The sequence below is a fragment of the Rutilus rutilus genome (assembly GCF_951802725.1).
Source record: "Rutilus rutilus genome assembly, chromosome: 9".
Classification (NCBI taxonomy): Eukaryota; Metazoa; Chordata; class Actinopteri; order Cypriniformes; family Leuciscidae; genus Rutilus; species Rutilus rutilus.
Genome location: NC_140223.1, coordinates 24,392,488 through 24,414,627, shown reverse-complemented (window position 1 = coordinate 24,414,627; position 22,140 = coordinate 24,392,488). Strand labels below are relative to the sequence as shown.

Here is a 22,140-nt window from a genome sequence, read left to right as displayed (position 1 = left end):
CAGTCAGCCACCGATTGGTCTGTGCAGCACTGCATGAAGCCGAACAAGCCTTTATGTCGTAATTACCGTAAATAAGAGATGACAACATGGACACTGTACTTGGAGCTGTTCATGTCCTTGGATTCGGACTTATACATTTCTCTTGTATTATTAACTCACGTGGTACAAAGTCATAGCTCTCAGAAAATTAAGAATCTAAAGTTGTAATTGCGAGTTCTACAATCACATGAATGTTTTTTACAAGTCAGAATTACGGTATTATGGCATGGCGTGAACGCACCTTTATGGCAAATATATGACAGGCAACAGGCGGCAGTTTGGTCGCATGTGACACCGCCAATAACCACCAGCAACGCAGAGCAATTCGGACAATAAGCAGAATGTCAATTATGTAGGCTATATGTAGATGAAGACGAAGAAAAGTTTCAATGCGCGCAAGCGTTGGGGCATTAGTTAAACAAATTTCCTTCGTCCAAATTTCCTTCATCCAAACACTATTACTATTGGAATGGGGAAAAAAGTATCCCCTGCACTCAAGTCTTTTGTTAACTGATTTACTCGACTGCACAAAATACAGTAGGGTAAAACCAGTATTTACAAACCTGATGGAAGAAACTAGCTTTTTGAAACTTTGAATCAATTGAAGTAACTGCTCAGCCCAAACATGAATAAAAACACCTTTTTACAAACAAATTAAAATGTTTTATTGTTATATTACATGTCTACAAATTTAACAAATTGATCGGCAATAAAAAAAAATACAAAAAAATATCAGACATAGACACTGGTTCATGGGTTCACACTCACAGAGATCGCCTCTAGCGGCGAATCATTGAAATTCTGTAACATTTCGAAACAGTCATTGGTGCTCAGTCTCGTTTACTGAAATCACATGACTTTGGCAGTTCCGAATCACTGGTTCGAAACAAAATTCGCAAAGGGTTCGAAGTTTCACTAAGCGTTTCGAAAGCTCTCATCATCACTACTGGAAGGATTTCATTCAGAGTTGCTCCAATATTAATATTCCCGAAATTGTAGTTGTCTTTTGTTGTACTGTTTAATGGTTGTCTGGTGGCTCCCCTTTTACAGCGGCACTCCATTCATTCACCTTTTGGGCGAGTGCCATGCTGGCATCCTCTGAATTCAAATGGAGACAGAAACAGTGCACATGATCTCTTTGCTGCCGCATGAGAGGGGGAACATTTACATAGATCATTGTCAGTTCACATTAAAAGTGGGCAGACAGATATGGCATCAAGCCACTGGAAGACCAACCGACTTGTAAACACAGCTTGCGTCACTCAAAACTTAATAGGCTACATGTTAAAGTCTTTGTTACTTAAGTTAGATAATAGAGACAATATTATTATCATGTACCAGGGGAACTTATTTATAACTTCAGGGCTTTTTGTTTGATATAAGTAACTATTAAAGTTTAGTTTAGTGACGTTACCTGCGCGTTTTGGCGTTACAGTTGGAGGCGGTGATTTGGACTGGAAGCGCGGCAGCGCCAATAAAATTCGTCACGGGACATCTACACCCACACACTGCCCTCCACTGCGCAGTGGACAGAGAGATGGTGCACACAAAGTTCTTCGAATATGTGTTATGTCCGAGAAATGTTCATATTTTGGTAGAGAGGTAAATGGATACGAGCAAAGATGAACAAGTTTGGAACAATGCATCTCTGTATCTTTCTCATTCACGCGACGGTGAGTATTATTATTATTATTATTATTACAATTAAAAAACTTGCAGCCTATTGTTTTTGTGAAAAGTTTTGCGAAAGTGTTCAAGATATGTAGCCTACAGTTTCCTAAATATCATAGTCTGCATGTCCGTGATAAAATTTGTGAACACATTGATTTAGTATGTAATTTTTAATTAAATAGCCTACACATTAAATAGATAATATTAATATTTAATTAAATATATTAATAATCATATATGAACATACATGCATACATCTGTTGATATGTAGCCTATTTAATGAAATATTTATATCATGTATTTAAATGTATAGCCTATAATTAATTGCATAGTAGCCTAAATCATACTGTATATATATATATATATATATATATATATACAGTATGATATATATATATATATATATATATATATATATATATATATATATTGATATAATTAATTATAATGTGAAAATTTAATCTATCTATAAAACAAATGAACAAATGAAAGTGTAAGTTACTTGACATATTTCGGCAAGAGGACCGAAATAAAAAAAATAAAAAACACCTCAGTTTATTTTTTATTTAAAAATGAAAAATGAAGTGATGCTTTAAATTTATAGTGCGTTCAGCTAAACAGGATTAGAACATTCCTTTTTATTCACCGAGCCACTCATTGGATACCAGATTGTCCAGATCTAAATTGACATTTTAGAGCTTAACAAAGGCAGGTACCTTGGGAACCCAAATAAAGAAACATATTCAGGTTGGCGTGGGACACTGTGGTAAGGGGAGAACCACAAGGGCTCTCAAAGCACAGACCTTACACAAATCAAGGTATACTGTTGCCGCTTTTAGAAAAGGTCTTTTATAAAGAGCCTTTTCCTGTATGTCATGGGATTTAATGGCTGAAACTGTTCCATGTTTCTTGCTCCACACCTTTGATATGATGTTTTTCTCCGCAGTGGCTAATTTATAAGTTATTGTTTTTTCTTTTATCCCACAGATTTTCTTCAGGTTTACTGCTTATGGTGCTTGCTGTACCAGTTCAACAAGAAAAGTGATAGGTAATAGTAATGAGAAGAACTGGTTCAACATATCACCACGGCCATCGATGAGCAAATCAGGCTTAGCTCCAGTTCGTAGTAGAAGCTTCTCACAGCTATCCTTTTCCAAATCTGTATATTCCTTTGAAGTGATGGAAGACACACCCCCTGGTGAGCATTGCTTTTCTATATATGCAGTCGTGGTCAGAATTAGTGGCACCCTTGGTAAATATAATCAAAGAAGGCTGTGAAAATAATACTGCATTGTTGATCCTTTTGATATTTCATTTTAAAAAAAAATCACAAAAACTTAACCTTTCATTGAAGTAAAACTAATGAAGGTGGGGGGAAAATCACATTATGAAAGAAATATTTTTCTCTAATACACTTTGGACACAATATTGGCACCCCTAGAAATTTGAGTAATATCTCTGAAGTATATTCCACTTCACATTTACACATTTTTTGCACGCCAGGGTTACTAGGAACATAAAATTATGCTGCCATGACTATATAATATAATATAATATAAGTATAATATGACACAAAGAAAAAATTCCCTTAATCATTCATCACAATGAGTAAAACCAAAGAATATAGTTCTTATGTGAAGCTATAGATTGTTGAGCTTCACAAATAGAAAGTGGCTGTAACAAAATAGCCATCAGGGCAATGATTCAAAAGTTCCAGTCAATATGTTACAAATCTGTGGAATCTAAACATTTTTAGTTTAAATATATATATTTTTTTTAACTCCATAAACTCCAGCATATTCAGTTGTCAGACACTTCTGAAACTTTAAATGGAGTTTCTATGGTCAGATGAAACCAAACAAATAGCTTTTTTTTTTTTTGGCAGCAAACCCACCAGATGGGTTTGGTGCTCACAGGGATTAAAAAGTAACCCATGTCCACGGTTAAATATACTGCTCATTAATGTTGTGGGCCTATTTTTCTGCTGGAGGTCCTGGACATCTTGTCAAAAAAAATCAAACCTTGACCACCTCTGCTAGAAATCTTACAATGGGCCGTGTTTGGATCTTCCATCAGGATAATGATCCAAAACAAACATCAACACAAACATGGGTAACTGAGCACAAAATGAAGGTTCTGCCATGGCCGCCCCTGTCCCCTGACTTGAATCCTGTGGAAAACTGAAGAGGAGAGTGTATCAACATGGACTTGGGAATTTGAAGGATCTCGAGAGATTCTGTATGAAGGAATGATTTCTGATCTCTTTGTCAGGTGTTCTCCAAACTCATCAGGCATTATAGGAGAAGACTCAGAGCTGTTATCCTGGCAAAAGGACGTTGCAAAAAAGTATTAAATAAAAGGGTGCAATTAAATTGTGGCCAACGTGTATTAGAGAAAAATATTTATTTCATAATGAGATTTCCCCATTTTCAGTTGTTTTACTTCAATGAAAGGTTCGATTTTTGTAAAAAAAAGAAAAAAAAAAAGGTTTAACAATGCAGATATCTTTTCACAGAATTCTTTATTCATATTTACCAAGGGTGCCAATAACTTGACCAGGACTATATATATATATATATGTATATTATTATATATTGTCTATATATATATCTGTTTGTGAGCACATTTCAAACACTATTTCTTTCTATATTTCTCTAATATTACTTAAATTCAGCCTTGTCTGTCACCTTCATAGGGACAATTGTGGGACATGTGGAGGCAGTATATAGTAAAGAGAATGAAACCTCAGTGTACTCTGTTCAGGAGGATGATGGCGATGGCCTCTTTCTTCTCAATCCACATTCCGGCGAATTCCTCCTGTCCCGTGCTCTGGATTTTGAGTTGGAACGCTACTACATCCTGACTGCTGCAGCTCAGCAGGGAGACAGTGAGCTCAGCAGGGTCAGGGTATACTTCAATGTGATCGATGTCAATGACAACCCACCAGTGTTCAACCAGAAAGCCTTTTCTGCCTCTGTACCAGAAGACTCACCTGTTGGAATGTGCTTCCTAAGTCTGAATGTTTCAGATCCAGATGAGGGTAACATTGCACTACACTACTGTTTATTTTTCAAAGAAAGGAATGCTTTTATTCAGGAGGGATGCATTAAACTGATCAAAAGTGACAGTAAAACATTTATGTTACAAACTATTTTTATTTCAAATAAATGCTGTTCTTTTGAATTTTCTATTCACCAAAGAATCCTGAAAACAATGCACTGTGATTTCAATAAAAATACATAATCAACACTGATTATGGTAATTTGAGCAAATCAGCATATTAGAATGATTTCTGAAGAATCACGTGACACTGAAGACTGGAGTAATGATGCTGAAAATTCAACTTTGCCATTGCAGGAATAAAGTCCTTTAAAGTAAAAAGTATTTTAAAATGCATTAAAATAGAAAACAGTTATTATTAATAGTAATAATATTTCAGTTTTTACTGTATTTTTGATCAAATAAATGCAGCCTTGGTGAGCATAAGAGATTATTGCATGAACGGTTATTGATCATGTGTTCATAAGATTCTTGTTTAAGTCTAGTCTTTTTCGGGAAAATATTTTCTTTTTTCTTTTGTTTTTTACATCTCCTTCATTACCCAAATTGAGACATTCAAGCAAAGTGTGGATGTATTACAATACTTAAATCTAGTAAATATAGAATTAGCACAATGGATGGTACCGGTCATCTTTTATTTTCCTTTAAGCACAAAACCTCCAGGTTCACACGTTTGAAAAGCTTTGGGAAATACCAAATAGGCTAAAGTGGTCTCATTAAATCTTACGTCATTTCTCCTTTGTAAGTGTCCTGAGACGATGAATAGGGTCCTCTCTCGGGGATGCTGGCTACTGCTAATAATGGAGAACACCCTGTCTCGGTTTCTCTTATTTCAGGTTCAGGTTGAAGCACATTATGTATTCCACATACAAGTGCACAATGAAATTCACATTTTTGTTCCTTTAAACCCATTTAGGAAGTTGTTCAGGATTACACACAAGCTTTAACAGCAACAAGAGTGACCAAGATTATTGAGATGTGTTTGAAAAGACACTTCATTTGTTCTGGAAAGAGAAAGACATGCTCTTTATTGGAGATGTTACACCAAAACAATTGCTTTCCGCCTCAGGGATTGAAGTCCTGTCCTTTTTACAAGCCTTTTACTAAATTACCAAACTTTTTGTATGCAGATCTGATGATTATTAACGTCACCTTCGCCATCATCTTACATTCAGTTAATCTTTAAAAACATGAATAATTTAATAACGCAGTTAAATATATATATAAAAAAGAGGCATTTTTCATACTGTACATTATAATGATGTGATGCCTAAATTCACTTGGTAACACTTTAGTTTTGGTTGCAATTCTCACTATTAAATAGTTGCTTATTAGTATGCATATTATTAGGATATTGGCTGTTTATTAGTACTTATAAAGCACATATTAATGCCTTATTCTGGATGACCATATTTCACATCCCATAATCCTACCCAATACCTAAACTTAACAACTACCTTGCTAACTATTAATAAACAGTAATTAGGAGTTTATTGAGGCAAAAATTATAGTTATTAGTGAGAATTGTACCCTAATCTAAAGTGTGACCGAATTTAATGACAGTCATTTATCTGTAATCAGCCATAACATGAAAATATTTATTCATTTGTTGATATCAGCCAAATTTTTAATTGGTGCATCACTAATTTATTCTGTACATACTCAGTGCTTTATTATTTTGATTTCTTTGGCCTTCCTTTTTAGGATTCCCATCGCTGACAGGCCCTGACTTTATATCAAAACAATTGCTTTCAGCCTCATGGATTGATGATTATGTCCTATAATTGTCATATATTACTCTTACTTTTTCTTAATTACCAAGAACTAGGTTTTATGTTGGCTATTGTAATTCAGGTTTTCTGTTTTCTTGTATCCAACAGGTATAAATGGAGAAGTGGATTTCGTGGTGACATCTGGAAATCTTGAGAATAAGTTCTCTATAAACCAGCAGGGAGCTCTGTGTCTGCGAGGGGAGTTAGACAGAGAGACAAACGCAATGTATAGTCTCATTGTCCAGGCCAATGATTGTGCTCTACCCACAGAGGCTCGACTCACAACCTCAGTGCATGTTACCGTCTATCTTCTGGATGTCAATGACAACTCCCCGCTCATCACAACACCCAGTACAATCCTTTTTCCTGAGAACGCACCTCTTCATTCTGTTGTTACGGTCATACAGGCCATAGATGCTGATGCTGGATCCAATGGTGAAGTTGTTTTCATTTTTGAGAGTGCAGAAGAAGAACCGTTCAGTATAAATAGTTCAACTGGGGTTGTGTACCTGCAGAAGCCATTGGACAGGGAAACCGAGGATGTTATCACAGTCATATTGAAAGTCAAAGACAAAGGTGTACCTCCATTGTTCAGTTCATTGAACCTCACAGTGCTAATTGAGGATGTGAATGACCACAATCCAGAGTTCATTCAAAGCTCTTACAGCCTTTCAGTATATGAGGATGTACCTCGCGGAACAAGCCTGCTCAGAGTTAACGCAAGTGATCAAGACATTGGGTCGAACGGGCAGGTGCGGTTCTCTGTCTCAGAGAGTGGGTTCATGGTAGACTCTGTTCTAGGCATTGTCTCAGTGATAGACAAGATGGACCGTGAGAAGAAGCCTTTCTATAGTTTTTCAGTCCTAGCAGAAGACCAGGGAGATGTTCAAAGGTCTGCTACTGCAACCATCAACGTCACAGTCCTAGACGTTAATGACTGCGTGCCTATTTTTTCGTCCGAATCACTTATATTACATGTCTTCGAAAATGGGGAAGACTCTTCTCAGCACACCCACCAGGTACTTAATATAAAATGGAAATGATACACTAACTTCTGGTTTAATTGACTACATTTTTTGTCTTTGTTTTAATTAATTGTTCAATGATTCATGAAGATATGAAATATGTATTTTGTAGATATATGCATCTGATGACGACTTGGGAGTTAACGGTCAGCTGACATATTCTTTAGAATCAGGAAATGATGAGAGTATCTTCTCACTTCATTCCAATGGAACGTTCCAAATCTTAGAAGATCTTGATAGGGAAGTGAAAAGCCATCACATGTTGAAAGTTATTGCGGTTGATTCAGGTAATAATTTGCTCCATTCACCTCAATGGCTCAATACATCACTTATTTGCTTGTTTCTGGGTTAGTTTGTTATTCTAGATAGGGATGCACAATATTTCTGTGCCATATATTGGTTATTAGTTAATATTAGAGATTTGTTTTAATTTATCAGTGTATATTGGATATTTAATTGTGCATGCTTATTTTCCTTGTTTTTACATTTAATTTTCAAAATGTTAATCTTTAATAACACTAATAATTTATTAACAGTTAAATGTAGTATTTAGTGAAATTCCTAAAAATGAATATCCATTTTTTATAGTGTACATTCTGATGTTGTGATGCCTATATTCACTAGTAGCGTTTAAAACTATTTATTTATGTTGTTAGTGTTTTATTTTTGAATTTAAAAATCAGCCACATGAACATATTAATTGGTAATAGCCAGAATGTTAATCGGTGCATCACTAATTTATTCTTTACATAATCAATGTATTATATTACAATTTCTTTGTCTTTCCGTTCTAGGATTCCCATCACTGACAAGCACAGGCACCATGGTTATTGTTGTTGATGATGTCAATGACAACGCTCCAGTATTTGACAATGACACGTTCAATACTCACATATCAGAGGATTCTCCTGTTGAGATGGTTTTTTGGAGAATTACAGCTTCAGACTTAGATGAGGGGACAAATGGACAACTAAGGTAATTTGAAGCACTTATTTTAATTTTAGCTTTTGTATTTTTGTTATGAACTTTTGTAATTTCTTCTTCTTTTTTATATATTTCTATATAGCTTTAATTAATTTTTATTTCAGTTTTAGTTCTTCAACTTCAACTTATTTATTTCAGTTAGTTGCCAAGGCAACATTTGTGATTTTCGTTTGTTTTTCATTTAATATTGATATTTTAATTTATTTCAGTTTAAATTAATGTACCAAAAGCAATTTTTAATCATTTTAGTTAGCAACAACAACACTGATATGATCCTGTGTAGTATAATATAATTGACTGTAGATATTTCACTAATTTCACTTGCAGATATTCTTTAGAAGGCCTAGATATTCCTTTTTCCATCAATGAAACATCTGGAGATTTATTTACTATACGTTCCTTGGACAGAGAGGCAGTGGCTTTGTACAGATTTTTGGTGACTGTCACTGACGGACATCCCACAAAGCCTCTTTCAAGCTCAGCTGCTGTTTCAGTAAAAGTTGAGGATGTGAATGATAACTTTCCGTCCTTTCTTTATGGACCATATGTGGCCAATGTTCCTGCTGGGATAACCAAAGGTGAATGTACACACTATTATAGTGACCCTAATATTTTTTATCCAGTGTTCTTAGATAACTGCCTTTAAAAAAAAAGTTTTCAACTGTTTTCAACATGTATTTTACAGGATCAGTTGTCGGCACAGTGATGGCAGAGGATGCAGACGCTGGATTGAATGCAAAACTAAATTTTTCTCTACATGGCCAACAGGCCCATCTCTTCTCAATTAACCCTAGCACAGGAACCGTGTTCACTACAGATTCTGTGAAAAGAGGAAATGACATCACATTTGATGTTCATGTGCAGGATGGAGCAGATATACCAAAAATGGACATAACAACCTTGACTGTCAGATTCCAGAATGACTCATACTTTCCTCGAATTGCAGTCCAAGTATATAAAGACGTCCTCTCCGAGGATGCAGCTACTGGGACCCTTGTGGCTGCTGTGACTGCAGAAACATGGAGAAACATATCAGTGTCTTTCTATCTGGCCTCTGGAAACTTTGGGGAAGTTTTTGAGCTTCACCACAGCACTGGCGAACTGACTGTCAAGGATCCATTAGATTTTGAAACCAACATGCATTTTCATCTCATAGTTGAAGCCAGGGACTCAGGGATACCGCCATATTCATCATATGCCGAACTTCATTTGAATGTCAGTGACGTGAATGATAATCCACCGGTGTTCTCTCTGAGCATCTACAGATGTGACGTGTATGAGAACCTGGCTTCAAGTAGGGTGTGTAATGTGTTAGCAACCGATGCAGACTCTGGAGTGTTTGCAGAGGTGGAGTACTTCATTTTAGCGGGTAACATCGGAGGCGCATTTAAAATAGACAAAAATCGTGGCAGTCTTTCCACAACAAAGCATTTAGATAGAGAAAAAATAGCATATTATAATCTCACCCTCAAGGCTATTGATAAAGAAAACAACAGTCTTTCGGCCATTGCAGCAGTTATCATTGTAGTTCTCGACACAAATGATCATGCGCCCCGCTTCTCACAGATTTTCATTACAGAGGTTCCTGAGGATGCCCCTGTTGGCTTTTCAGTCATTCAGATAACTGCTACAGATGAAGATGTGGGTTTAAATGCTGTCATTGAATATACAATCATCGGCCATTATAGTGAGTTCCCATTCAGTATTGATAAAACCACTGGGACTTTACTGGTACTGCTTCCTTTGGACAGAGAAGATCAGGATCATTACATAGTGAAGGTTAATGCCAATGATTCTGCTTGGAGCATTAGCACAGACATCACCATAGACATTACAGATATCAACGACAATACACCGATCTTCTATCAACCACTTTACTCTGTCACTGTCCCTGAGATGAAGATGCAAGAAGTTTCACTTCTACAAGTTTGTGCTACTGATAGAGATCTTGGTGAGAATGCACATATCCTCTACTTCATCGACCCTCCAAATGAACTTTTTTTGGTAAATGTATCAACTGGGGAAATTTCAAACAAACAGCCCATTGTTCTCCGTAAATCTGAATCTGTAAATTTTGCTTTTACAGTTGTGGCGTCTGACTGCGGCAGTGTTCCTTTGAACAGCTCTAGCATTGTTTCAGTGACAATAGTACAATATAATAATTACCCACCCTCGTTTTTACCCTTCATGCCTTTGGTATCAGTCCCTTTAACCCTGTTTGTGGGAAAAGAAGTGATCCAGATATCTGCAGTAGATCAAGATTCTCTTGAAATGAACAACAATGTTGAGTACTTTAATAGTGGTGGCAATGGATCTCTTTATTTTGAGGTAGAACGTAACAGCGGAAAAGTGCTGTTGAATAAAACTTTAAAAAATGCATTAGAAAATGCTTTAATTGGTACCTCAGTTTTGCAGGTTTGGGCGAAGGATGCTGACACAGGAATTCACTCTCAAATCATGTATTCGCTTATTGCAGGAGACATCCATCTCTTCTATTTGGACACTAAAAATGGCACTATCACCACTTCAGAGATATTTGACTATGAGCAAAATCAGCATTTTGAACTTGCAGTCAAGGCTACCAACATTGGCTTTCCATATTTGTTTAATGTTGCCCATATACACATCCAGGTCGCTGGCCTCAATGAATTCATCCCTGCTTTTCAAAGACATCTATACAACTTCTCTGTGTCAGAGGCTTTGCCGCCAAAAACTGAAATAGGAAGGGTCATCGCCATAGACTATGACCTAGGGCCTGATGGAAAAGTGTTTTATGTACTTGCAGGGCAAAGTAAAAAAGCTAGTTTTGTGGTGGACGAGCACACAGGAATAATATATATCTGCAAAGATTTGAAAAATCGCCTTCAAAATGAAGACATCCTGCGAGTGTTGGCAAAAAACAGAGGAGCCATTACTGGATTTAATGTTGATGAGGCATTGATACATCTACACATATTAGATGAAAACGATCCCCCTGAGTTTGATTCAATGCTCTACACCATAGCAGTGCCGGAGGGCATCTCAATTGGGACCTCCATAACTAAAGTCAAAGCGGTGGACCGGGATGTGATCCCAGAATGGAGCAGGTTCTCTTATAGCATTGAACATGGAAATATCAATAGTTCCTTCATTATAGATCCCACCAGTGGCGTCATTTTAGTTAACAATCACCTGGATAGAGAGATGTGGGCCATCTATAACCTGACGGTCATTGCTGTTGATGAGGGCTCACCTGCTGTAACCGGAAGCACAAAGGTAGCTATCACCATCACTGATGTCAATGACAATTCTCCCAAATTGTTGAACACAGAAGGGTTTGTACGAGAAAACCAACCTGCTGGCACTCTTGTCTCTACTTTAGCTGCCACAGATGATGATCTTCCTCCAAATCAAGGTCCTTTCACATACTGGATGATGAGACCTGCTGAAGGTTTTTTGCTTGCATCTGATGGAGTTCTCCTTACCTCAAGACCTTTTGATCGGGAGCGCAACCCTCTTTTTCACATACATATTGTGGTTCAAGATGCTGGTAAGCCGCCTATGTCCTCCACCACTTTGTTTAATATTAAAGTTCTTGATGAAAATGACAATGCACCACTTCAGAGAAACATCAATATATTGGTGAAATATTATGGAAGTTCTTTCCCAGGAGGACTAATCGGAAATGTGAGACCGACCGATCAGGACGAACTGGATGTGTTCAATTGTACAATCAGAAACGGGCCACTTAGGATGTTTAGTTTCCCATTTGGGATGTGTAATTTGTGGTCCTCCCCATACCAAGGAGAGGCAACATATAATATTTCTGTCGAAGCGAGTGACCAGCTCCACCCTTCAGTCAACAACAGCATCTACGTCAATTACAAAGGCTTTACCAACGTCTCTCTGGACAACTGTGTGTTGTTCTACGTCTCTATATCTACTCTTGAGGAATTTCTGTCTTTGAAGTATTTAAAATTTGTCAAAGCATTGGATAGCCTCTTTAACCTACAAGCATCCAAAACGCATGTATTTGGAATGAAGTTGCAAGGAGATAAAATGCTGCTTTTGGCTGCAGTGAAAAGCTACAATGGTCAGTATCTCACTGGAGAGGCAGCAAGCGGAATATCAAACATGCATAAAAAGTTACTGGAAGTGCAAAGCAATGTGACTATATCCCAAATAACCAGCGACCCCTGTATGCTCCGTCCCTGCCATAATGGTGCCACCTGCAACAGAAACATTCACATCAGTCAGGAAGTTGCTGTGTTGGAAAGCTCTAGTCTTATATTTGTTTCTCCCTATTTTGCGGAGATCTTTAACTGCTCTTGCCCAACAGGCTTTACAGGTGATGCATGTGAACTAGACTTTGATGAATGCACCAAGGAACCTTGTGAAAATGGGGGAAACTGCTATAATAATCCAGGAACTTATTTTTGTCAATGCAAAGAGGGGTTCTCAGGACCGCACTGCAATACAGTTGATAATGAATGTCAAACGGTAATATGTTTAAATGGAGGAACGTGTTGGAACAGACAGGGAGGGTTCATATGTGATTGCAGCCCAGGGTATGAAGGTATGGTCATATAACTTATGCACTGAATATTTTTTTTTGTGTTTGGTCTATCTAATTTTAATTGATTTGTTGTACATGAATTAACCACATATTTTTGTTGCAGGAAGATTTTGCGATCGTATTGTTGACCATTGTGCTTCCTCCCCTTGTGTGTTTGGCAACTGCTTCAGTTTTTTAACTGGTTACTCTTGCCAGTGTCCATTTGGTAAGAGGAAATTAACGTATCTGTATATTATGATAACATTTCTGACCTCATTTTTTGATATTGCTCATAGGCACATATTTGAAACATTTTATTATTTTTTAGTTGAATATTATTTATAGTTAAATTTAATTAACTTATTATTTAATAGTATTTATTATATTAACAATATTATTAATTATTAATATTATCAATAAATTCAATCCATTATATTACTTTAAATGTTAAAGAATAATCAAATGTATTGTTTGATTAGATTCAATTTATTCATTTTTATATTCATGTTAAATATTTGATTATTTAAATGATAAAATGAATAATGTATTATTAAGCTAAATATAGTATTTTTTGTATATTATTTTATATAATTAATACATTCCATTGTTATTAAATACAATATATACATTTTATTAAATATTATATTATTTTTAATAAGTATGAATAATGTATTTATTCATCATTTAATAATTTTTTTTAATTATTATATTAATTTGAATAGATACATTTCTGATTAGCTATAGACATAGATACATTGTAGATACATTTCTGAATAGAGATATTTCTGACATTCCTATTTTTTTAGGTGTGAGCGGAATCAATTGTGAAGAACACAGTTATGGCTTTCAGGAACTTTCTTTTATAGAATTTCCTCCATTGGATCCACAATATAACTTCATTTATCTGGAATTTGCGACTGTACAGCAAAACGCGTTGCTTTTGTACAACCATGGTGACCCATCAACTTCAGACTTCATGGCCCTTGAAATTGTGAGTGGAAGGCTGTGGCTGTCTTATGATCTTGGATCTGGAGTGATAAGATTGGAAACAGGAAAGATAGTGGCTGATGGAAGTTTTCACAACATCACCGCAAGAAGAACTGGAAATGTAAGTGATTCCTATACATGGTCATATTCAAACTTAGCGATCAATCAAGCCGTTTTTGTGAAACATTTGTCAGATATTCTGCAGGTATACTTCCCTTTGTGTCTCACAGATAGCCTCTCTAGAAATAGACAACTGCTCTGCCAATGAACCCCAAGGGTTTTGCTTATCGCAGAATGGTGGCACTGGAACCCAAAGGTATAGCATTACATTTAATTTTGCCATTTTGTCCAAGATTAAACATACTAGTACACTTAATAATTTCAATGTTATCTTCATGCTTATGATTCACCATTTTACATCATCTTAGTACTTGTTTGTTTATCTGAACTCATACTGAACTCTAAATCATGTTTACACACAGGACTCTGGAAGTGAGCTCAAATAACATGACGTTTGGTGGCGTAAAGTCCATTGATGTCATTTTGCAAAGGCAAATCAGGACTCACGACTTTGTTGGCTGTATGAGAAACGTGCAAGTGAACAACATTGGTCCAGATTCCTTCAAATCTCTGGCATCCCAGAATGTTCTTGATCGGTCAGTTTCAAAAGAAACTTTGTAACTGTGAAAGTTCTATTAAAAATACCATGTTTAAGTTTATTTCTTTTTGATGATCAGATGTCCGCGAGCAAATATTCCTCCCTGCGAAACAGCAGAGTGTTTGAATGAAGGAGTTTGTCAAGACCGATGGTCTCACCACCACTGCCAGTGTAGAGACCATTTCACAGGACCCAACTGTGCCATGTGTAATTTCATCCATACATATCTGTTGTTTGTCTGTTTTTTTCTGTGATAGTTCAAAGTTTAGAGCCTTAAAGTGAATGTAATTTGCTTTCTGATAGATTTGGCTGAGCAGCATGTATTGTTTCTCAACGGAGAGGCCTACATTGAGTTTGATGTCAAGGAAAGCTACAGAAGAAATCAGCTTCTACAAGCCATTCTGGATGGGAAGGAAGGAGACTCTCAGGGGTTTGACAGTGTTGAGATCAAGATAAGGACTGTCAGAAGAAATGGTGTTTTGCTTGTGTGCTGGTGTCAAACAGCACATCTAAAACTTAAGGTGAGCTCTGAAAGATTTTTAAGGGAACGTTCAATACAAGTTAAGCTGATAACGTTTGCAGCTAATTACCACAACAAAAAAAAATCTTTCAACTGTTTCTCTTTTATTTAAAAAAAAAAGTATCAAGGTTACAATGAGGCATTTACAATGGAAGTAAAAGAAGACAGTTTTTGGAGGTTTTAAAACAGAAATATGAAGATTATCAATCAATTTCAGTCAATTTATTTATAAAGCACAAATAAAAACAACAGTGGTGGACCATTGCGCTGAACAATATTTAAAAGAAAACTAAAAGACATAAGACACAAACACATAATTAGACAAGCCCCATTTGACTTAGTGATTATAAGCCTTGTCGAAGAGAAAGGTTTTTAATTTTGCTTTAAAACATGATTCTGATGAGATTGTTCTAATAGAGAGCGGTAGGCTGTTCCACAGTTTAGGGCCGGCTATGGCAAAAACACAGTCACCCTTTTTCTTCCGCCTAGATCTAGGGACCAGTACGCTTATCATTTTATAAAAGCACAGCACTTATTATAATTCTTTTAAATCTTTATTAACTAACTTTTTTACAGTCATTTTAGTTATGTTGTAAAATTGGATATAATTTAGTCTATTTATATAGCACAATCATAAAATAATCATAAAAAATAAAATTGGTCAATAAGAAATAAAAATGGATAAAAAAAACAGAACAGGAAACAGTTTAACAATTTTTATTTCTATTTTATTTTCGTCCTCTAAAATTTGTTTAGTTTTCGTTAGTTTTTTACTTTAAGACAGTTTTATTTTATTTAGATTTTTTTAGATGCATAATAAATAAAAGTAAGTAAAAAATGGATACAACATGTATTTTAAAACAGGTTAGTAAGCGTTTTTTGTTGTTGTTGTTGTTGTTGTTGTTCTTATACAAAACATTAAGGATTGGCCTCGTTCACTTCCATTGTTAGTGCCATTGCAATTTATAAAGATAAGGAGGGACACATTTTTTGTGTGGTAATCTATATTATGCCACATTCTGTTGAGTTTAACTGCTTAACTTTTATTGAACCTTAATTATATATTTTAATATAAATTATTTTTGCTGTTTTTTCTTTGTTACCTTTGTTTTTAACAGTAAACAGAAAACTTGAATCTGTTGTATCTGAACTATACAGTGGGGGAAATAATTATTTGATCCTCTGCTGATTTGAAGGGTCTATAATTTTTATGGCAGGCTTATTTTAATGGATGGAGACAGAATATCAACCAAAAAATCCAGAAAAAAACACATAAAGGTTATAAATTGATTTGCATTTCAGTGAGTGAAATAAGTATTTGATCCCCAAACAAAACATGCCTTAGTACTTGTGGATAAACACTTATTGGCAAGGTAAGACCTTAACCTTAAGGTAAAACGTTTCTTGTAGTTGGTCACCAGGTTTGCACACATCTCAAGAGGGATTTTGGTTCACTCCTCTTTACAGATACTCTCTAAATCCTTAGAGATTCCTTAGGTTTCTTGGCTGTTGCTTGGCAACTCAAAGTTTCGGCTCCCTCCACAGATTTTCAGTAGGATTAAGGTCTGGAGACTGGCTAGGCCACTCCAAGACCTTAATGTGCTTCTTCTTGAGCCACTCCTTTGTTTCCTTTGAGGTATGTTTTGGGTCATTGTCATGCTGGAAGACCCATCCTCGACCCATCTTCAGTTTTCTGGCTGAAGGAAGGAGGTTCTCGTCCAATATTTGACAGTACATGGCCCCGTCCATCAGCCCCTCAATACGGTGAAGTCGTCCTGTACCCTTAGCAGAGAAACAGCCCCAGAGTATAATGTTTCCACCTCCGTGCTTGACTGTAGGGATGGTGTTCTTGGGTTCATAGTCAGCATTTCTCTCCCTCCAAACACGTCGACTTGAGTTGATGCCAAAATGCTTGATTTTGGTCTCACCTGACCACAGCACTTTCTCCCAAGCCTTCTCTGAATCATTAGATGTTCATTGGCAAACTTCAGACGGACCTGTACATGTGCCTTCTTGAGCAGGAGGACCTTGCGGGTGCTGCAGGATTTCAATCCATGGCAGTGTAGTGTGTTACCAATGGTTTGCTTGGTGACTGTGGTCCCAACTGCCTTGAGATCATTAACAAGCTCCTCCCGTGTAGTTCTGGGCTGATCCCTCACCTTTCTCATGATCATCCTTACCCCATGAGGCGAGATCTTGCACGGAGCTACAGACCGAGGGCGATTGATTTTTCATTTAGTATTTCTTCCATTTCCGAATAATCACACCAACAAGTCTCCTTCTCTCAAAGCTTCTTGCTGATTGTCTTGTAGCCCATTCCAGCCTTGTGCAGGTCTACAATCTGGTCCCTGACATTTGACAGCTCTTTGGTCTTGCCCATGGTGGTGGAGAGGTTGGAATGGAAGATACTGATTCTGTGGACATGTGTCCACTGACATTAGGACATTAGGAGAACTTTCTTAAAGTGACAGGACTAACCTGTGTTCCACATGGGCACATAACCAATCTGTGGGAGGCAGAATGCTTGCTGGTTGGTAGGGGATCAAATACTTATTTCACTTGACAAATGCTAATCAATTTACAACCTTTATATAATGTGTTTTTCTGGATTTTTTGGTTGATATTCTGTCTCTATCCATTAAAATAAACCTACCATTATTATAGACCCTTCATTTCTTTGTAAGTTGGCGAACTTACAAATTCAGCAGGGGATCAAATTATTATTTGCCCCACTGTATCTCTTAATTCAGTTGATAACATGTTTTCTCTTACCTCCTCAGATATCAGATGGAAAACCTCTGTATGTGTTCACCAATGTCACATCTGGTCAGCAGCTGGAGCTCTCAACCGAGGGAGATGTGTCAGATGGACAGTGGCATGTTCTTCAGCTACGCAGAAAGGGAGCATACATCTCTCTGTTTGTGGATGAACGGCCTGTTGTCAACACCACCAATGGCACCATAACTCACTCTGCATTCTTAGTGGAGACCATTTTTCTGGGCACTGCTTCACTGGGAGAATCCAGAGGTTTCCCAGAGAGGATCCAGGACTTAGGTTAGATTGCCCCTGGTTTGTTGAATATAAAGTACTATACTTAAACATGCTTTACAGTACTTAGTTAAAAAAAAAAAAAAAAATTTTGCTGCTTAAAATGGTTAATTTTTTTATTTATAATTTGTTTATTTTATAGTATAGAATTTAAACAGTTTTTATTTCTATTTTATTTTCAGTTGTATCTTAAATTTAGTTTAGTTTTCTTTCATTTCTTCTTTCAATTAATTTATTCATGATTTTTAATAGTGTTTATTTGTTTGTTTTTTGTTTGATCACAAAGCCCTTATACAGGGGTTGGACAAAATAATATGAACACCTGGGAAATAGGCAATATATCTTTATTAAGGTGTTTTACCAAAATCTGCCTTTATTACAGCTTCCAGCCTTATTACAATAGATGAATCAAACTTTTTAATAGTCTGCAGTCGAATGTCGTCTATCAGAACATCTGCCAGTTTTTTCAGGGATGTTGAAGAAGGAGATCTGCTTCTCATTCTTCTCTCCAAAACTGGCCACAGTAGTTCAATAATATTAGGGTGACCAGATTTCTCAGAGTGTAATACAGGAAGGACAGGCACCCTCCTCCCCACCCCATGCATAAAAATATCTATATGGCAACAACATTATATATATATATATATAGCCTAAGATTTGAGCAGAAGAAAATTTCGTGTTTGGCTAACCTTTGATTAGGCTATTCTCGGTTGAGAGATGACGACTTCTCGCTCTATCGCTCAGCAATAAAGACATTTTAGGAAAGATGAAATAAAGGACAAAGCATTTTTCATAATAAGTCGGGACACTAAAAATAGAGCTGAAATACGGGACTGTAACTGGTGGTAGTTGTTCTACGATCTACTTAGGCCTACGATGCTTTTGAGAAACGCAGCCCTGGTTTTTACCACTATCTTTTTCACATTTTAGTTTTAGATTAAATGTTAAGCAATTGCAGCTATTTCATTGATGATATCTTTATGACGTTTGCTGTGGTCAGTTTTTGTGGAAACATAGTCTTCAGGGGAAATATTGATGTTTGCTGTCACTTTGCTGCAGTTGTTCGGTGTTGTTTGGACACAATCCTTCTTAGTGTTCGACGATCCCTATCATTCACTTCTTCTTCGCTGATGAAAATTTCTGAAAACCACTTATACTGCTCTGATAGAGAATATAAAACAAAAAGATAAAAAAATATATAATTGCAATGTTTGTTTTTTTGTCATTGTAGCTTACACAAATGATATTAACCCCTATAATAATGGGTGTTTACATTATTTTGTCCAACCCCTTTATTTTGCTGCTTATGTTGCTTTCTTGTCTTTCCAGGTTTTAGAGGGTGTGTGGAATACATCAAATTCAACGGCCACCTCCTATCCTTCAGCGGCTATAATGAGATAGTCCAGGCCAGCTCCAGCCCGTCTGTCTTTCAAACCTTCTGCTTTTCTCCGAACCGCTGTGTTCTGACTCCATGCCTCAAGGATTCCTGTCTATCTGAGCCCTGCTGGAACAACAGTGACTGTGGATCTTCTTCCAAAGAAGACTACTGGTGCATTTGTCTATACAATGTGTCCGGGTCTCCATGTGGATCCTGTTCACCTGATGTTGTCCACAGCGAGGCCTGTTCTCAAACACAAAACAGCGTCCCCTTATGGATAGTGGCCATCGTTCTTCCCATCGTCCTCATTCTGCTGATTCTGGTTCTATGTTTTTTCCTCAGGAGACAAGGAAAACTTTGTGAGGGTGAAAAGAGGAGTCATGTCTACCTCATGCCACCAAGCAAACAGCACGGAACAGATAACCTGGCATTTAGTTTAGGTCCTGCTGATGAGCCTCATCGGAACATCTCAAATGGGGCCAGCAAGCAACCGGATTTGATAAAACCAAGGGATTCTATGCAAGGAGTGGAAAGTTGTACTGAAAGTGGGCCTTCTTGTCATGTCTCAGGTTTTGGAGGGAGTGAACTGGAGTACTACGAGATTGACAGCACATACTCAGATTTGAAGACCCCAGAGCTGAAGAAGGAGGATGAACGTGGAGATCAGGCGAATGGCAATCCCAAATTTTCTCAACCTCAAACTAATCATGATCCATCTCCTAAACTTCATCAGAAAACATTTAGAGGCGATTTTCACCAGTGGCAACGTCAGTCCCACCTTTTCTTCAAGAGAAAACTGGCTCCTGATCTGACAGGCCCTCCACAGCATCTCTCAGTAGATGAGGTTGAGAAGCTGAACACCCCACGGGACCACAAGGGATACCCTCATCACAATTTCAGAGAGTGTCCCATAAAGCCATGCAGAAGCGGGGCGACAGAGACGTCGTCAGAGAGTGAAAGTCACTGCTCCTTCACTGGCTCAGAGTTTGACTGTGAGCGAGAACTGTCCCTTGTCAGCTCACATGAGAAAGATGAACATCCACCTGAAGGCAAGAACACACTGGCAGTTTCGATTATGACACCTAAATTAAAGAGGCTCATAAAAATGGGGTGGAGATTGGTTTGGCCCTTTAGTTATGATATTCAGAAATAAAATAATATACATGATGTGGGTGACACAAACAATAAAAGAGAGACATTTCTGTCTTGGTATGAAAGGAATTGTTGCCATTTAAGGCTGAAGAAAAAACAGGATTTATACATGGGTCAGAAGGATAAATGTGTTATTTTTAAAATGATTTTTAATATAATTAACTACATTAAAATGTATTAAAAAAGTTAATTTGTGTTTAAACATTTTTTTTTTATTAAACCTAAATATATAAAAAATATCCAAATAAGGTTTTCTAAAATTATTAATTTAGTTAATTATTTAAAAATATGAATAAATAAAACACTTAATAATGCCCACTGGTCCATTTGTAAATTAATATGGGTCAGAAGGATTAAATGTGTTGATTTTTTAAAAATAATTAACTAAATGAGCATTTATTTAGAAATTTAATTTGTTACATTTTTAATTTCTGTTTAAAATTTTATTTTATTTAAAAAAAATAAACAATAACAAATTAAAATATAAAAGAATATCAATATTTCTCAGCAAATATTGATATGCGATTTTAATTTGAATAATTAATCCTCATTTTTTAGAGCAACGTCTGTCAGAGGCATTCTGAAGATTTGGCGCCATCTAGTGGCCATGTAACATTCGTTCACCACCACTTCTACATTTTAGACTGCTTTAGGAAACAAGAAAGACCTTTTTTTTTACCTTTTAATATTGTTGACCATTCAAACGAAATATTAAGACACAAATTTTATTTGATAAATATAAAATGTGAGTGCACAGCGTGGTTTGATTATGACAATTATTGAACAAATTATTGGGTTTGGTTTTTATTTGACTCTTGTTTGACTCTGTTTCAGCTGCAGATTGGTCCAGAGGACAGTTTATACTAACGGCCCCTTCACCCTTCAGAGACATGGTCACATCCCCCTCCGTCCACAGTCTCCCCAACACCTCTGTCTCCGGTGGGATCCAGCAGCTAGAGAATCTTCTAAATCTAGGTGTTCACTTTAACACCTATGCAGATGTGTTCGAGGACATAGCTAGCTTACCGACTATTCAGCCAGCTGATTGTGATTTTCAAAGTGACCAAGAGGAAATCATTTGAAAGTATGTTAAAACAACATTCACAACATCCTTTATTATTTAGTCAGTACTTGTACATGTACTTTATATACTTGACCAGAGAAATACTGGTGAATCATTTATTCATTAAGAAAATTAATAAAACTGTAAATATATTATTTAAACTTATTGTAATTTACCAGTAGTGACTGAATAATTAATATTGCTTTTATCTCTTGTGTATAACCACGGAAGTAGCTGGGCTTATTTTAG

General features: G+C 36.5%; 1 protein-coding gene across 1 annotated transcript; it reads left to right on the top strand.

The window, feature by feature from the left end:
- Positions 1 to 2,889: 2,889 nt before the first annotated feature.
- Positions 2,890 to 22,140, top strand: LOC311297360 (protocadherin Fat 4; the record flags this gene model as incomplete). Its single annotated transcript, XM_084419608.1, has 16 exons — positions 2,890 to 2,908; positions 4,406 to 4,750; positions 6,651 to 7,373; positions 8,362 to 8,542; positions 8,879 to 9,129; positions 9,237 to 10,502; positions 11,028 to 13,106; positions 13,210 to 13,311; positions 13,892 to 14,193; positions 14,303 to 14,388; positions 14,555 to 14,728; positions 14,810 to 14,937; positions 15,034 to 15,251; positions 18,031 to 18,304; positions 19,628 to 20,725; positions 21,663 to 22,140. 16 exons carry the CDS (start codon positions 2,890 to 2,892, stop codon positions 21,908 to 21,910), a joined length of 7,494 nt encoding a protein of 2,497 aa, XP_084275734.1. The 3' UTR covers positions 21,911 to 22,140.